This window comes from Leucopleurus acutus (assembly GCF_964270905.1).
Source record: "Leucopleurus acutus genome assembly, chromosome: 13".
Lineage (NCBI taxonomy): Eukaryota > Metazoa > Chordata > Mammalia > Artiodactyla > Delphinidae > Leucopleurus > Leucopleurus acutus.
In genome coordinates, this window is record NC_139155.1 from 59,611,651 (window position 1) to 59,628,562 (window position 16,912).

At 40.5% G+C, this 16,912-nt stretch overlaps 1 protein-coding gene across 3 annotated transcripts in view; it reads left to right on the forward strand.

Moving 5' to 3' along the window:
* PTPRM (protein tyrosine phosphatase receptor type M) overlaps positions 1-16,912 on the forward strand; it is a 752,167-nt gene that overhangs the window by 471,793 nt on the left and 263,462 nt on the right. For all 3 annotated transcript variants that reach the window (XM_082853409.1, XM_082853410.1, XM_082853411.1), the window contains exons 12-13: positions 11,348-11,621; positions 12,635-12,671. In XM_082853409.1, the coding sequence (XP_082709535.1) occupies positions 11,348-11,621; positions 12,635-12,671 (311 nt within the window). The remainder of the gene's footprint in view (positions 1-11,347; positions 11,622-12,634; positions 12,672-16,912) is intronic.

A 16,912-nucleotide genomic window follows, 5' to 3' on the forward strand; every position in this document is an offset into this window, starting at 1 on the left:
GTGAGAATTGGTAAGAGCTCTCTGAAGTTATTAGTCTCTAGCTAAAATTCTTGCCCTTTATAATATTGCCAAGTGTTATAGGAAATTTGAGGGTTGACATTTGCCTATTATTCATTCATTTGTGCACCAAATATCTATTGAGCATCTTTATTTTCAAGTCACTGTGCTAGGATGGTGATCAAGCTGTGTAGAGAAGCCCAGAGTACACTGAGAGCATATGACAGAAGGATGAAATCCCAACAAGGAAATCGGGATGTGCTGTTTCAGCTGAAACTCAAAGGAAAAGTAGGAAGTGGCCAATCAGGGGCTGGAAGGCAGGTGTGGGTCCACCAAGGAGAGGAGCAGCCTTTAGAACAGCCTGGGATCAGAGGAAGTAAAGAGATGTAGACAGTGGTCATCCCAGCAAATACAATTAAAACCACACACATAGTAAATGAAGCTTGACCAGCACTCAGGAGTATTAATTAGATTTATGAATTTAATGTTGGAAGTGAGCCTTTTCCTAGGCTAATTATTATGTAAAATGTATGTAAATATAATAGGAAATGCAAAATGATCACAAAATGATTTTCATAATTTAGTTTCTGAATATCCTTCAGTACCTCAAACCTAATTAAGTGTGCAATAAGTGTTTATTGAATTGAACATCATCTTTTTCTTGTGAGAAGTAATTATCACTGAAACCTTTATAGATAAGAAGCCAAAGGTCTCAAACCTCCTTTTAACTCGTTGGATGTATAAGGAAGAAGAAGCATTTAAAATTTATATTCTCATCTCTAAATAAAAGTTAAATACCATGACCCTTCCATAGAGTGCAGAAGCATAAAAAAACACCCTACCCTTACCCTTGGATCAATCTTATTTTTTTTAATAAGAAGAGAAATTCAGAAGGACTACTTCAGATTTCATCAGGAACATCACTAGAATCTTGCACGCCTATACTGACCCCTTTGAAACTTCTGCTTCTCACCTCTCAGGGTCACTGACACCCTCCTTTCTCCTTTGCTTTCCACCCGCCCCCCATAGGTAGGAAAGGGGGTTGGGAGGTGGGAGAAATGGGCGAAGGGGCATGAACTGTGGGGTGATGGATGGTACCTGGACTTGTCATGGTGGCCCCTCTGTAGTGTATACAGATGTTGAATTATAATGCTACATACCTGAAAGGTATATTAGAATTATATTTTTTTAAAAAAACTGGGAACCATGGAGAATTATTACAAAGAATTCTCTGAAAACAACTATCATCAAAATCAAATTAAAATGTAATGAAAGCTTAAAATTAATTAGTAATCAATTAAAAGAAAAGAACAATTGCATGGACCAGGGTTTGCATCTGGGCTGAGTTGTTTACACTACTGGGCTGTGTTGTGTACACTACTGTGTGACCTTGGGCATCCTGTGAATTTTGAGTCTTTCTTTAGTTCTGAAATTGGGTCTAACACAAGATATGTCCGTTTCACAGCATCATCATGAGGATTAATACAGGCAAAAGTTCTTTGTAAACTGAAGTGCTAAGAAAGGGTAAAACTATAATACCAGGATTTGCTTAACAAAACACACTGACTAGATTGATGTTCAGTTTTTTTCCCCTTTATTCCTTGTTTTTGGTAAAATGCTTAAAATTTCTAATCACTACTGCCCTTTAACTTTTATGCCAATATAACGAGACGACTACTACTACTACTACTACTACTGAAGTAGACTACTACTTCAGTAGTATCTGTGGGGGCTTCCCTGGTGGCACAGTGGTTAAGAATCCACCTGCCAATGCAGGGGACACAGGTTTGAGCACTGGTCCAGGAAGATCCCACATGCCGTGGAGCAACTAAGCCCGTGCACCACAACTACTGAAGCCTGAGCGCTTAGAGCCCATGCTCCGCAGCAAGAGAAGCCACCGCAATGAGAAGCCCACACACTGTAACGAAGAGTAGCCCCTGCTCGCCACAACTAGAGAAAAGCCCGCGTGCAGCAACGAAGACCCAACGCAGCCATAAATAAATAAATAAAAACAAATAAATTTATATTTAAAAAAATAGTATCTGTATTCTAAAGGAAACCCGTACTTTGACAATAAGTTTATGGTCGTTGTAAGAAATATGTGCAGTCATTCTGTAAAATCATCAGTTTTAGAAGACCTACTGTTCCAGTCCAAACCCCACAGAGATGAGAAAGCACTGCTGGTTGGAGTAGTTACAAACAAGGGCTCTTTCCTGGGGAAGAAGGTGCAGAGGTGTTCAGAAGCATCAAATATGCAGCCAGTCACAGCATGGAGTTTGGTGACCCTGGGTTTCAATCCTAGTGCTTGTTTGCCCTGTAATCTCGGGCAAGTGATACTTTTCTGTCTCATTTTCTTCCTCAGTTAGTTGTGAGTGATAATATCTACCTCAAAGGGCAGCTAGGAGGTGAATGACAGTAAGCAAAGCAGTCAGGACAGCATCTACCACAGATGTTATCAGCTCAATATAGGAAAGCTTTTCTTATTTATTGTTGACTCTGTTCTGGTCGGTAAAGACGGCAGTACCTTGTAGATAACTTGGTAGCCTCTTTTCTTATGCCTGTGTCATAGGAAAGTTTCTAAGTCCCAGTATAATACTTCTGAACCTCAGTTATGATCTGACAGGAATAATAATTAGGCTAATAAAAAAATGAAGAATTGTTGTTACTTGGATTGAGTCGCTATAATGTGGCAGTCCCATGCTTGGTCCTTTATGAAGTGATTTCTAATCATCCAGAGCAGAGTTCCTGGTCAAATGCCAGCACTCTGTGTACAGATACAGGAACTGAGGTCTGGGGGGATTAACAGTCAGCCATGCTCTCCCTGTGAACAGTGCATGGCCTGCAAGGCCCCTCCCAGGAGCCATCCCTACCACAGACATCGTCCCTGCAGAATCTCTCTGGAACCAATGTGGTTACACCTTCCTTTGCAGACATGGGCTTTTCTGAAAATTAATATCCTTTCTTTATTGTCTCTTCCAGTGTTAAGAAAATATATAATGCCTTTGTTTTTAGATTATGATCCTTGTAATCTTTGGGGTTTATCTCTAATACTTCATTCTTAGAAGTTAGAAGCAGGGGTTTTTGGTTTTGGTTTCCTTCATTATTTCTTCATTTTTGTTTTTAAGCTAAGACTTCCTTTTTATTTTTTTGGTCAAGCCTAACTCCATCAAAATCTGCTCAGTGTTTACTAGCGAAATTTTGAGTACTTGAAGGACTTGGGTTAAACAGCTTTGTTTTAGTGTATTGGATTGTTTTAATCAAATTCATCAGTCTTTTTTTGTTGATATGTATGTTCTTTTTTCATATTACCGTGTTTAATAGTCTCCGGAGAGTAAAGAAAGAAAATACCAATTCTTTTGAAATGCTTATTAATAGTTTTTTTTTTTTAATTGTTCCCTCTTCTTTATTGAAGAATTGTAAACTGCAAGACCACCTTAAACCTTTGGGGCTAAAAGGTTCTTTTGTCACATTTCTGGAACCTTTTGAAAAGGTTCTATCCATTGCTAAAATTGTTTAAGGAAAGGAGCTCTAAATACCTGACTTCCAACCTAAAATTTTTCCTTTTTTCATTGGTACACATAGTCACAAAAACTAAAATTTCATTTAACAGTAAAACTTCAGTTTTATATTACTATATTGGCTCGGTTTTTTTACGAGTTGTTGTAGCTGAATTGCTACAGAGTGTGTTCACAAAAGGTACTAAATCCCTTATTACCACTGCCACCACCCTTCCCCCACCTGATTTTAGGTGACTTTTATTGTATTAAAAAATAATACTCTGCATTCCTTTACTGCCAGGAAACAAAGATCATTTTTATTAAAGTTGCTTTTAGGATGACAGTGTCAGTCATCTCTTTGAAAATTCATTTTGGAAACTAAGTTTGTTCTTCCAGAACCCTTGAAAAGAAGCCTGAAAAATTGCAGGGGAAGATAATAATAATAGAGGAGATGTATTTGAGCAGTTATACTGTGAAACTTAATTTAACTTTCCCTCAAACTCCATTTCAAACTTGCTTTTGTGCATGAAAATATACTGTCTCGCTTTCCTTCCCTCATGTCTCAGATTTGCTTTTTCTTCAACATAATCCCCTCCGAAGGATTCTGTGTAGGAGACCAGAGCTCCAGTCTGATGCTCCGGGGCCCGCAGGCAGGTGCACAGGCCTTGCTCAGGGCCTTCTCTGCAGAAGGCCGGGCCAGGGGCCACTGGCCTGGGAAGGGTGCAAGGGGCTCCCACTGCCAAATTCTACCACCACTGCCCCCAAAGCAACCAACACATCTGTAATATTTTGACTTCACCTTGATGATTAAAATGGAGAGCAAATGAAATACTAAAATTGAGAGATGATGGCTCTTGTAACCTGCGGCGTGATTAGAGAAGGCAGAAAAAGGAGTTCCAAGTTTGCCTGGAAGGCACCTGTGGGGAGGTGGAGGGGAGCAGAGACCAAGGCTCTGCGTGTTTGCAGGCTGCTCTCCCTGCCCTCCCCAGAGTGCAATGTACCTGGTTCTTATTCCTCACGTTGGGCATCACAGCGGGATGGGAGTCAGCAACCAGCCCTGGTTGTCATGCCCTGCAGCGTCCTTCTGCCAGGAGCTGGGCAGTATGGAAACTGTGAGGAAAACCCTGCCACTCCTGGGATTCCTCCCCGGGAAACTCGGGCACTCTCGGGACAGGCCTGCTGGGACCCTGGCAGGCATCTGAGCCAGAGCCCGGCCATTACCCTCAGTGTTTGGTCCTATTGATGAAGAATCCTCGTGCCTCTAGGGAGTCTGATGGGAGACTTGTTGAGACTTGGGTGGGTCATTGTTGGCACAGGTGGTCGTAGTGAATGGAGATTGCATTGGGAATCCAAAGACATGAGCTTTTTGTTTGTTGGCATTCCTTTATCTCTAATTTGGGGGGAAAGTTGATGGCTGTAGGCAGCACAGGACAGTCTTCAGGCGTCACCGGCAGTAGGAGCGTTTGGGCACTAGGTCCAGGCCAGATGTCCTCGGGGAAGCTGATGCCACAAGAGATTTTTTTTTTTCAATAGATCTTTTTTAGAGTGTAATTGCTTCACAATACCGTGTTAGTTTCTGTTGTACACCAAAGTGAATCAGCCATATGCATACACAGTCCCCATATCCACTCCCTCTTCAGCCTCCCTCCCACCCTCCCTATCCCACCCCTCTAGGTCATCGCAAAGCACCAAGCTGATCTCCCTGTGCTATGCTGCTGCTTCCCACTAGCTAGCTATTTTACATTGGTAGTGTGTATATGTCGATGCTACTCTCACTTTGCCCCAGCTTCCCCCTCCACACCCCTGTGTCCTCAAGTCCACTGTAGACACTGACACTCCCCCTCTGTACCCTCTTTCACGCTGTACAAACCTCTGTCAGCATCTTGTCCCAGTTCTTTGTTGGAGGGACCTGTTTCTAACACCCCGAGAACGGGGACAGTGTGGACTTCATTCCTCTCTTTCTTCTTCCCTTGTGCCTGGCACAAGGCTTGATATGTGATAAATATCGTAGAAAATAAGGAAATGTGAATAAAATAGTTTTCTTCTCACTTGTTGACGTCACAACTTGCCTGATCTTGTACCAGGGATTATAAAAATATCAGAGCTGGAAAGGACCTTAGTGGTCAGGGGATGATTTGGTGGCAGTGCTGGACCCAGTCACCTGGGCATGGGGATCCCAGTTCACTGTGCTCTCAGCGGCACCCCCTTCGGGACAGTGGCATTTGTATTCTGACTCACCTGGCCTGCACTACTGCTACCTTTAGGGACTGAAAGATCCTGACTTGAGTATAATAATGAAGATATCTAGTGTGGCTTTGATAGTATTGGATTTTTCTAGCTTTATTCAAATCCCTAGAGCTATTTAAGAAAAACAAGCTTTAAAAATAGTAGCAGACCTTGAGTTATAATTTTTAGAGTCATGCATTTGTTATGAAATTGTGATGATTAAATTATGACAAACGTAACTGAAATGAAATGTGCAAAGGAAAACGTCTTCACTTGTTAAAAGGAGGAGAAGTCACTCTTAAAGATGTTCCATCTTGGACTAATTTACTTGAAATTTGGTGCCTGTCGTAAAGATTAATAACATGTGGCCTTTTACACAGCTTCTCGGCCCAAGTCTAATGTTCTAGTTGTCCTTTTATTATCCCAAACCTCCATAACTAAAGGATTTTTCCTTCCTGCCCTTTGTTCCCAATATGGAGCTGTAATTGAGTTCATATTTCTCACCCAGCCTTTCAGCTATAATTAATATTTTATTATATCAGATTTTGTCACTAACTAGCAGAGCAGCAGGGTGTGGGAGCACGTGCTCAGGCGTGCTTACACATACACACACACACGTGCACACACATGCAGAACAGAAGTAACTTAGGGATGCCAGGCGAGCTCCTGATGACGAATTATGGCCGAGAGATCATCAGTTTTATTTGTAGTACCCTGAAAATATGCCACAGCAATAGATGGCCGATCCTATCTAGAAGAGAGCAGGACAAAGAGAAATTAAAGTGGGCAACATAGGATATTCGACCCCACGGATCAGTTTATGCTGTGCAGTGTGTTACCCAGGGTCCACTGTTTGTGGAAAACTAGTGATCAGACCTCATTTGTGAGTCAATGAGCAGGACAGGCTCTGGCAGCTGCTCTCAGCACCCGTGTTATGTGGATCCTAGTCATGATGACAAACACATTGAACTTATTGAACTGACCTTTCTTTTTCCTCATTTTAAACTGGTGACAATACTTTTAAAATGTAGTTCAGTTGTACCAGGTCATTGGGATCTTCAGGGTGTCATTTCAGTAAATGCTGACAGGTTTAGGGAAAGGCTATGACTGAAAAAGAACAGGAAGAAAATACATTCTGTGTTATTGCATAAATAAACCTGAATTACACATTTATTTTACCTGCCTTGAATATAATTTATACTTTCATTTTCCCTCACCCCCCCCCCGCAAAGAGTTAATCTTCAAGAAGATATTAATACTAGACTCTATTCTTTTTTTCTAGAGAGAGAATAGGTGGCTTTTACCAAAAATTGCAGATCAAGCTGAAAGTCCCTAATAGTGCCATGAAATGAAAAATATTCTAAGTCCTTGAAATGATGAGAAATGACAACTTTAAAGGATTGGCAAAAGCAGCAATGAAACGGATCAGTACTTTTCTCCTCCTCACCCCCCACCATCCTGCTATCTGGTTGGATAATCCTTCAATATTTTATGCTGATAAGAAACAGAATAAGTGGGTAGGAAAATGGACTTATGACTAAGGGCTTAATCCGGAAATGAATTAGGACACACATCTTGAAGTCAGTTTCAAATCTGCAGCAGCTTCCCCTCACATCTTCAAAGTTAGAAAAGACCAAAACCATTTTGTCACATTTGAACTTTCGAGTTTAACAAACTACATGAAAGATGTTCAGATGTTCTTTTCTAGGTTATACTTCATGGGCTAGTCTATATAAATGCAGATTTCTTATTCTCCTTCTAAAAGCCTCAGAGTTTTGTTGTAGAAAAGCCTAGCATCAATTAAGCTTTAAATTAAATTTCATTCTGTAGGAAAGTTCGGATACAGTGATGTCACATCTTTGGCAGATTCATCTTCACGATGGATTGTGCCCTCACGCTGCAAATGCCTTAGGAAAGTTTTATGTGATTTGAAATTCCAGAACAGTGGTGGAGGAAGGCTAGGACTGGTGACACTTTGATAAACAAAGAGGCCGTGAGTAACACATTAAAAGGATAAAAGGATTTTAATTCAGCTCACTAAGCTAGAAACTTCTGTTTGGTTTTCCATCTGTGAGAATTTGCTTTTTTCAGTCATCCTTTCAGGAAAAACATTCAAACAGTGAGATTTTCAAATGTACTTTTGAGATGACACTTGTGGTTGGAAAGATCTTGTGAAAATCATCAGTGGGATGATGTTATTTGTACAAATGAAAAACGCATCAGTCACCAAGTTCTGTCCAGGTACCGCTGATCTGGATGCCAGTAGTGTGTTTATTTCCATCCAGGAGGCAGCAGTGTGTGGCCACTGGGCAGCAGAACGGATTCAGCCATTTTTCATTAGCACTTGGACTTTGATAAAGGGGAATAGAAAAGAGCTGCTTGACCTTTCAGTGCTTAAATTATTAAAGAGCAAATAGATTTGAGGTCTGGATGCTTGCAAATCTAATTTGTCTTGTGGAGCAAGGATGAAAAGACATTTTGGGTTTGAAATTGCTCTAGTCAACTTAGTTCTTCCTTTAATATATCTGAAGATGAGTAGATGGTAGCTATTTAAAAAGTAATACGTCTGGAGTAGAGTGCATGGCGTAACGTACCAACTGGCTGAAATGGAGGCCCACTAAATAATCATTTAATTCTTGAATTTTCATCTGATCCTCATCAACTTGCCACTTGGAAAAATTATTTTTTTTCAGCCGTATTCACTTAGATGGCATTAAAATTACAAAACAATTGTCTTTCTCTAGGGGGTGTCAAATATCATATTGTTCAGGTTAAATCAGGCCAGTGCCTGGCACATACTAGGGGCTCAGAAAGTATGCGTTGACTTAATAAATGAGGAAAGCTGGGGAAAGATGGATGGAAAGTGAGGGTGGAGATGAGGGGAGAGAGGAAGCAGAGTTGCAGCTTCCGATTCTCTCCATTTCTCCTTATTTGCAGGTTGTACAGGATAAACTTGCAATCTAACCTGCATTATCTTATCGCAAAACCTTTTTCTTGGTAATTCCCTTCTCTCTTACCTCTTGGGTATTCAGGAAATGAATACAAAAGAAACTTAGTATTAAGTTTTAGTAAAGCGAAGCATATTAGTGAATATCAGTATATTTCCTCCCTCCTACTACATATAAGGTATATAAAGTAAAAATTACTTCTGGATTACGTTACGCCTTCAAAAATATGTACTTCGTGGCCCACTTCATTCTGTCTCATGAGATACAGAAGTGACTAACTGTATTGTCGGATGGTCAGGAGACCACATCTACTATTTAATTAACTATGCCCCAGATAGAATGGGCACCTCACCTCTGAACCTCAGTTTTCTCACCAGTAAAACCAGAAAATAAAACCTACATGTGCAAGGCTCCTGGCCTAGCACTTCCTGTATGGAATAACTTCTGCAAATTTTTTTCTTCGCATAAATCTTCATATTTCTACTTTGTCTAGTATACTAGGCTTTCCGGAAGTTGTTTTTAAAGTGGAATTTTGAAAATCATGTCCTATAGCAAGTAAATTGGAAAAGCTTGCTGATGGAAGAAAGCCAGTGTTAAAAATTACTTAATGGAGAATCTCTTTGCAAAGCAATTAATTATTCTTTGATTTATCCATCTTGTGAGAGTAGTTCTTGTATGCTGAATAAAAATTCTGAATAAAAAAAATATAAAATGTACCTTGGAGACCCATCTAATTCTCTCATTTCATAGGAAAAAAATAAGAACCAAAGATGTTCATTTAAAACCCCAGTTTTAGCAGAATTAGGAGTAGAGTCTAGGGGGATGCACACGCCAGTGTCTGCTACCCTGACAGAAGGCGTTGCAGGAAAACAGTCACACTTTCTTAATGATGTTTGCACTTCTCTAACCGAAGCCTTGAGTGTTACACATTGTCCCTCTGTTACATTCTGTTGGTTGCATGCAATCTTCAAGGTTAGCCAACGCCATACTTGGTGGGAGAAATGCCAAAGAACTTGCAGATATAGTGGAATCGCCACATCTGACTGTAGATGTAAGAGGTCAGGGAGAAGCGGGAGTGAAATCAAAGCCCCCTCTGTCTCTGCCTGTGTTCCTTGTTCCCCCCACCCCCAAAGGAAGGTCCTTCCTAAATTCTTCCTTCCATGTTGGATACACCCTGCAGTGAGAACTCGGGAAGATTTGGTGGAGCATCTTACAGGACCAATAGAAAGTCTTGATGTTAGGAAGTAAGAGTCACATTTCTCTTCTTTTCTTTAAGTTTACATCCCTGCTCAGAAGTCCCTTTATCATTATGTACACTGTAAGCCTGCTGGACTCCCTGCCTACTGAGCAGTCATTCTGATGTTGTACAACCGTCAGTTTTTCTTTGGACAGAATTACAAACTGAACGGCAGCTGCGTTGCGTGGCTGAAATAGAATGTGCTAAGTGGTTGTACTTCCAGAAACAGGAGAGTCACTGGGTGCAGATTCAGAGTTCACACGGACAGGAGCACAGAGAGGGACCTCTCCGGGCCGACCCCACCTCTTGGCCTTGGTAGGCACCTCCCTTCTATTCTGTTTCCCCGGCTTTAATGAGTGGCTGTGCTGAGCAGCCCCAGGGTTACAGCGTTGCTCGGGGAGTCACGGTGCTTTTCTGACAAAGTAAGAAAAAGATATATCTCCTTGTCAGAAGGACTTGCAATCTAGTCTGGATTCAGTTTTTGAAAGCTGTTGTCGAGGTTTGTTTTTTCTCAGTATTAGAAACTTTTCTTTTCCCCAACCAAACTGCACAGCAGTTCATCATTCTAGTAAATGTATGTAGCTCAATAAAGAAGTCCATCCCTTCAAAGTTTCTCCTCTTCTCCTAAGGTTAATTCGAAATTCACAGATATGGGAGGGGGGGTGGGGAGGGAAAGGTGAGTAGGGACCAGGAGATCCACTCCTTGGTGGGGACATCTGTCTCACAGGCATCTTCTGAGGATACTCATTCCCATCTTATCTTTATATAGAATTCAAGTAGCCCTGTTCATGATTTACTCTTAGAAACCACTTGTAACTCCAGGGTGTTGGCTTTTGAAATTCCAGTGCCTTTTCTCTGCTTTTCTGATGTCCTCACTTTCCACTGACCGAATATGGTGAAAGCAAAGGAATAGAAGAAAATATGGGAAGTTCCACCTTGGTTAACCCGAATCATCACACATTGTATCTTGTGACTTGATAAAACTTCACACACGATCATGCAGATGTCACCGAAGAAAATATTACGTTGCCTTTTTTAATAAACTTACGGTTAATATTGATTGGTTCATTGACTAGGTAAACTGAGTTCATTTTCTACAAATTCATCTTCAGTTACATGTAAGAAGAATGTTACCTTGGTGTCCTGCTCACGTAAACAGCAGAGATTGTTCTATGAAAACGTTTTAACTATGGTAAATTTTCTTTCCCTCCAGAAGTTGTCTTATTTGGGGGTGAGAGAGTCCTGTGCAAAGGCGTTAAGCACTTTCCCTCTCTGTCATGGGGCAAGTGTTGGATCCGTGTCCATTAGGCACTAAGCACTTATTGTTGGCTCTATCCAGTGTGTTCTTTATTTGGGGTCTACTGTGGGTCTCCACAGTTGAAGACCATGGGAATCAACTCTGTTATCCGAAACTATCACTGATAATACTCTCTTTTTTCTAGTGTCTACCAAATAGTTGTCGAGGAAGAGCGTCCTCGAAGAGCTAAAAAGACAACAGAAATCTTAAAATGCTACCCGGTGCCCATCCACTTCCAGAATGCTTCTCTACTGAACTCCCAGTACTACTTCGCTGCTGAATTCCCAGCCAACAGCCTCCAGTCGGCTCAGCCTTTTACTATTGGTGATAATAAGACATACAATGGATACTGGAACACCCCTCTCCTTCCCCATAAAAGCTACAGAATTTATTTCCAAGCTGCTAGCAGAGCCAACGGGGTAAGTTTTATAAATGGCTGTTTACTTAGGCCATTCAGTGTTATCAGTGCGAACACAGTCAGACCACATAAGGTAGCAGTAAGAAGGAAAGTCATGCTTTTGTGTGCCTTTACTTGGAATAAATGTGTTTTATTCTCTCCTTTTAAAATTATTTTCACCTGGAGAAATTCATGGGAAGAAATGCATACATTCATATTTGTTTGGGTAGGAAGAAGATACTGTCAACATGATGGTTTTTATTTTCAGTTTTTACTTGTTACCAAAAGTTGGCTAGTGATTCTGCTTAGCCTACTATTTCACAGGGAAATAGTACAGCTCTAACACGTACACTCAGCTCATTTACAGTTTTGTGAGATTCACAGCATCTGTCTCTTCAGCATATTCTGTCCCATTTCTTTGGTTCCACAAGAGTTTACGCTTCCTATAGCTGGGACTAAATTAGTTATCTTTCTTTTTTTTTCTAAGAGAAAACAGCTTTGGAAAGATGAGATAGAAACAAAATAAAAACTATCAAGTTGTTTTTGAATTTTTTTCCCTTTCCTGTTCAGACCAACCCAGAGCTCTGATGAGATAGGAAAGTCTCCTTAGAAGGAAGGGCGAATTTTCCAGATATGACAGTGGTTTCCTCCTTCACAGGGTGGGTCTCGGTACCATCACTGCCTTTGGCCAGTGAGAACGGGGGAAATCAGGGGCACAGGTTTTGCCCACGAGTGTCTGCACAGGGAGCCAGTGAGGGTCCGGAGGAGGAAGCCAGGGGGGCCACCTGGCAGAGGCGTTCTGTGTGTAACTCCAGGCTCGCCATCTGCTCCCAGGGTGTCCACCAGCACCACCGCCAGCACTGGAGCCGGAAAATGTATCAGAGCGCAGTCCAAGTGCTAATCACTGTGTGGTTAATGCCACACTTGGAACAATGAGAACCTCCCTTATCCGTATTTAAAGAGAACTGCAGAGATTTTATTTGTTTCACATAAAACATGAATAGTGATTTTTTTCCCCCTCTTTATTTAACACAGGAAACCAAAATAGACTGTGTCCAAGTGGCCACAAAAGGTAGGTTGAAATTGTGCGAAGCTCTGCTGTCTTCTGTCCTTTACGAGTTTAGATGGCGTTTCAGAACTTCTTGAAATGTTCATGTCATTGAAATCAGTGTGTGCTCCTAGGTGTGTGCTAGGATTGTAGGCCAGTTAAACTTGACTGTGTTTCACACAGGTATTTCTTTTAAATGAGAAGTCACATTTCTGTGTTTCAAAGCAGTTTTCAATGGTTATCTTTTTAAAACTTCTATTAAAATAGAATTAATTTTTATATGATCTCGTTTATACTGTGGTATAAACCACAGTACCCTACATAGTAATACTGTGTCTAATGAATGTTCAGATGCTGTTTTAAAGCAATTATCTAGTTATAACACATCTGTAGAGTCTGCGTGGGCTTTTTTCACTGGGGATGTGTGTCTCTTTGAACCCAGGAACCAGGTGATGTTACTGTGGACCTTGTGTTTCCCAGGCCTGGTTACAATCCTGAGAAAATGTGATGGAGGTTGAAAGGTAGATCAGGATGAACCAGCATAAGCTCACCACACAGGGCCTCCTAAAGAGGAGAGTGCAGCTGTGTGTGTGTGTGTGTGTGTGCGTGTGTGTGTGCGCGTGTGTGCTGTGTGCGTGTGTGTGTGCATGTGCGTGTGTGTGTGCGTGCGTGTGTGCGTGTGCGTGCGTGCGCGTGCGTGTGTGCGCGCGCGTGTGTGCGTGCGTGTGTGTGTGTGTGCGCGCGCACGTACTGTAACATCATCTCGTCAACCTCGCAGTGTGCTTTTACCATCCCACGTGGAAGTATTTGAGAAGATGCCGCGAGAAACATCCGATGCTGCAGGAAAACGAGGCAGTATACGTTAACACTTGTAGTTAAACGCACTCTTCCAGATCAGTGGAGGAACCATGAGGACAGGGAGGAAGTGCTGGGAGATTGAATTTGGGAAGGACGGCAAGGAGGCAGACAGCACCAGATTTTGTCAGCTCATAGGGAGTCACTTGACAAGTTCTGTTGGATGAACGTATCTTGTTTTTGCTGTTTAACGTTCAGGCAGCTTAGTTTGAATATATCATGGGTGCCCATCAGCATTTTCAAAATTCTCATTGAATTCTTATTTCTTGAAGAAACATGACCTTTTTATTCCATTAACTTGACAAACATTTCTTGGTTTCATGTTACGTGCCAGGCCTTGTGGGAGGTACTCACCTTATTTGTATTTTGTTTGTCCTCATGGGCTCATAGCTCTATTTCCAAGAATCTCCTTATATTGATTTTAAAACACTCAGTTCTTTATATCATATTGTACCTGATTAAGAGCCTTTATATGTAGGGATAAATTAATAAAAAAATGAGATTACAGATATTGATGTGTTTTCTAAACTGTAATTCGCTGTTGACTATTAATTATCACAGTATTATAAGGCCTTTGAATGAGGTATCGACGTTCTCAGGCCTCCGATCAAGGCCCATGCTCGGATTGCTTTATTGAATTCTGCTGACCCTTGAGGTCTCAACAGAAAACCCAGTTCCAGAGTGCCTGATTCATAATGCCTTGCGTTTCACATCACAGCTGAAAGTTAAAATTACTTTCATATGTATGTTCTCATTTATTTCTTCTAAGTTACTGTGAGAAAGGAGACATGTATTGCTATTTTTATTTTTGAGACAAAGAAAATGCATTATTTGGGGAGATGAATTGACTTGCCAAGGTCACTCAGCTAATAATCTGTGTGTCAAGGCTTGATCCCAAGCGTTTGGCCTCCTACACCAGTGTTTCCCTGTATCTCATGGCTTTTCACCCAGCAGAACCTCTGGCCAATCGTAGTTCTGCAGCATATAAGTATCTGTCCTCCTTTTTATTAGAACCGAGTCACCACCCAGTTGACTCTGGAAACAACAGAATATCTGCCATCCTGTTCATGTGCAGAGTTAAATAATTATATAAACAACACTAGTAAATATGGAAATGTGATGTTTGCTGTTTTCACAATAGATTGAATTAGATGGTGATTTGGATCGTTTTCTTGTACCATCAGCTAGATTTAATCAATATTGTAATTTGTTTTTCAATTTGCCGAAGGATGATTAGGCAGTCAGATGACCTGATTGACTAAATATTTCTCTGCTCATATTTTCTGAGTCATTTGCAAACCTTTACACAGCAACAAACTCTATCCAACCAAATAACCTTTTCGGGGGGAAGAGGGAACCAAATTTTAATTTTCATTGCCTCACTTTGTCATTCCTATTCATAAAATCACAGCACAGGAGGGAACCTCAGGAGATAGTCTCCTGCTGGGTGAAAACTACACTGTTTGGTACCATTTTATTTCATGAATTTCTATATGTACAGGTTCAGCAACCTTCCTTTACAGCACCGTATAATGTTTCATCACCTTTATAATCAGATAATTTTTTGCTTATTCATACTAAAATTGATTTTGCAATGAAGGAAGCCATTCCATCTTGATGACTTCATCAAAACAGAGAAATAGGCAGGTCTGACAGTGTTACTGGTACCATATCATAAAAATGTTTGAAATTGAAAAGAGTTCAAGCATCTTGACTGTTTTTGCCACTTAGCGCTGACAATATAGTGGCTTAATTGAATTTGCAGACACTAAACCACTTTCCTGAGCAGCATTTTGAATTTACAAAGATTTCAGTGTTCTCATGAAACAACTGTTGACAAGTATCTATAGAGAAAGTATGGAGGTGGATTTTTTTCCACAAGGAACTAATTTGTAATTTCAAACACGGATATGTCTCTTAAAGATATATTTCATGCTAGTTATAAATTTAATGTAGTGATTATTTTAATCATATTCCAAGGGTACATTTTGATTCTAATCATCTCAAATATAAAGCCTCATAAAAAATTGGACACCAGAAAATACCTAAGGTGGGTCATCACATATCTCCATATGTTGGGGGATTGCCTGTATTTTTATGTATCTTCCTTTAATTTATATACCTAGATTCATCGTAAGTATATGTGGTTAGCTATAGGCAAACTCACCCCAGACTGTTCTATCCCTTGAGTTAAAAAGACACCATACAGGACTTCCCTGGTGGCGCGGTAGTTAAGAATCCGCCTGCCAATGCACGGGACACAGGTTCGAGCCCTGGTCTGGGAAGATCCCACATGCCACGGAGCAACTAAGCCCGTGTGCCACAGCTACTGAGCCTGCACTCTAGGGCCCATGAGCCACAACTACTGAGCCTGAAAGCCACAACTACCAAAGCCCACGTGCCTAGAGCCCATGCTCTGCAACAAGAGAAGCCACTGCAATGAGAAGCCCATGCACTGCAACAAAGAGCAGCCCCCACTCGCCGCAACTAGCGAAAGCCTGCACGCAGCAATGAAAACCCAATGCAGCCAAAAATAAAATAAATAAATTTATAAAAATTAACTAACTAAATAAATTAAATTGTAAAAATAAAAAAAGAAAGACAGCATATGATGACAATATACTTGATGTTTTGGGGTTACCCTCCCAACAGGATTCTTTTTAATCTTTATGGTGGAGTACATAGAATGGCTTTTAGCTATTTTTAGATTCTCCTAATTTTTATTTTGATTTTTAATCACATTCACATTTTTATAGTTGAATTCTGTTTAACACCACTTGATCCAGCTATGTCTTAGCAATGCTTGTATATGTTTTCCTTAACTTTCACATACCTTATGGCTGCCTACGGTAACTAGTAGGGTGGAAACTCTTTTCTGCTAGTTTTGGAAGAATTTGTTAGCGATCAATTCTAAAGAATTTGTTGATGATCAATTCTAAACTGACAGGAAACTTTTACTTTCACTTAAAAGTAAAAATCTGTCTTGTTAGTAAATTAGATTTCTTGTATTAAATGAGGTATAGTCATTCTAATTGATATAATAATTAGTTTAAACTGTATACTTTGCATTAATCTCCCATAAAATAACTTTTTCCATGACATGATGCCAGCTATGTTTCTCCTTGACAATATAGCCATTTGGGAGCTTTCTTGTTATACATTTATTTAAAAAAAAATATTTGAGGACACACATAGATCAAAAGTGAGGGGATGGAAAAAGATATTTCATGCAAATGGAAATGACAGTAAACCAGGGGTCACAATACTCATATCAGACAAAACAGGCTCTAAAACAAAGGCCATAAAGAAAGATAAAGAAGGACACTACATAATGATAAAAGGATCAGTACAAGAAGAGGATGTTACACTTGTCAACATACATATACCCAGTATAGCAGCACCCAAATACA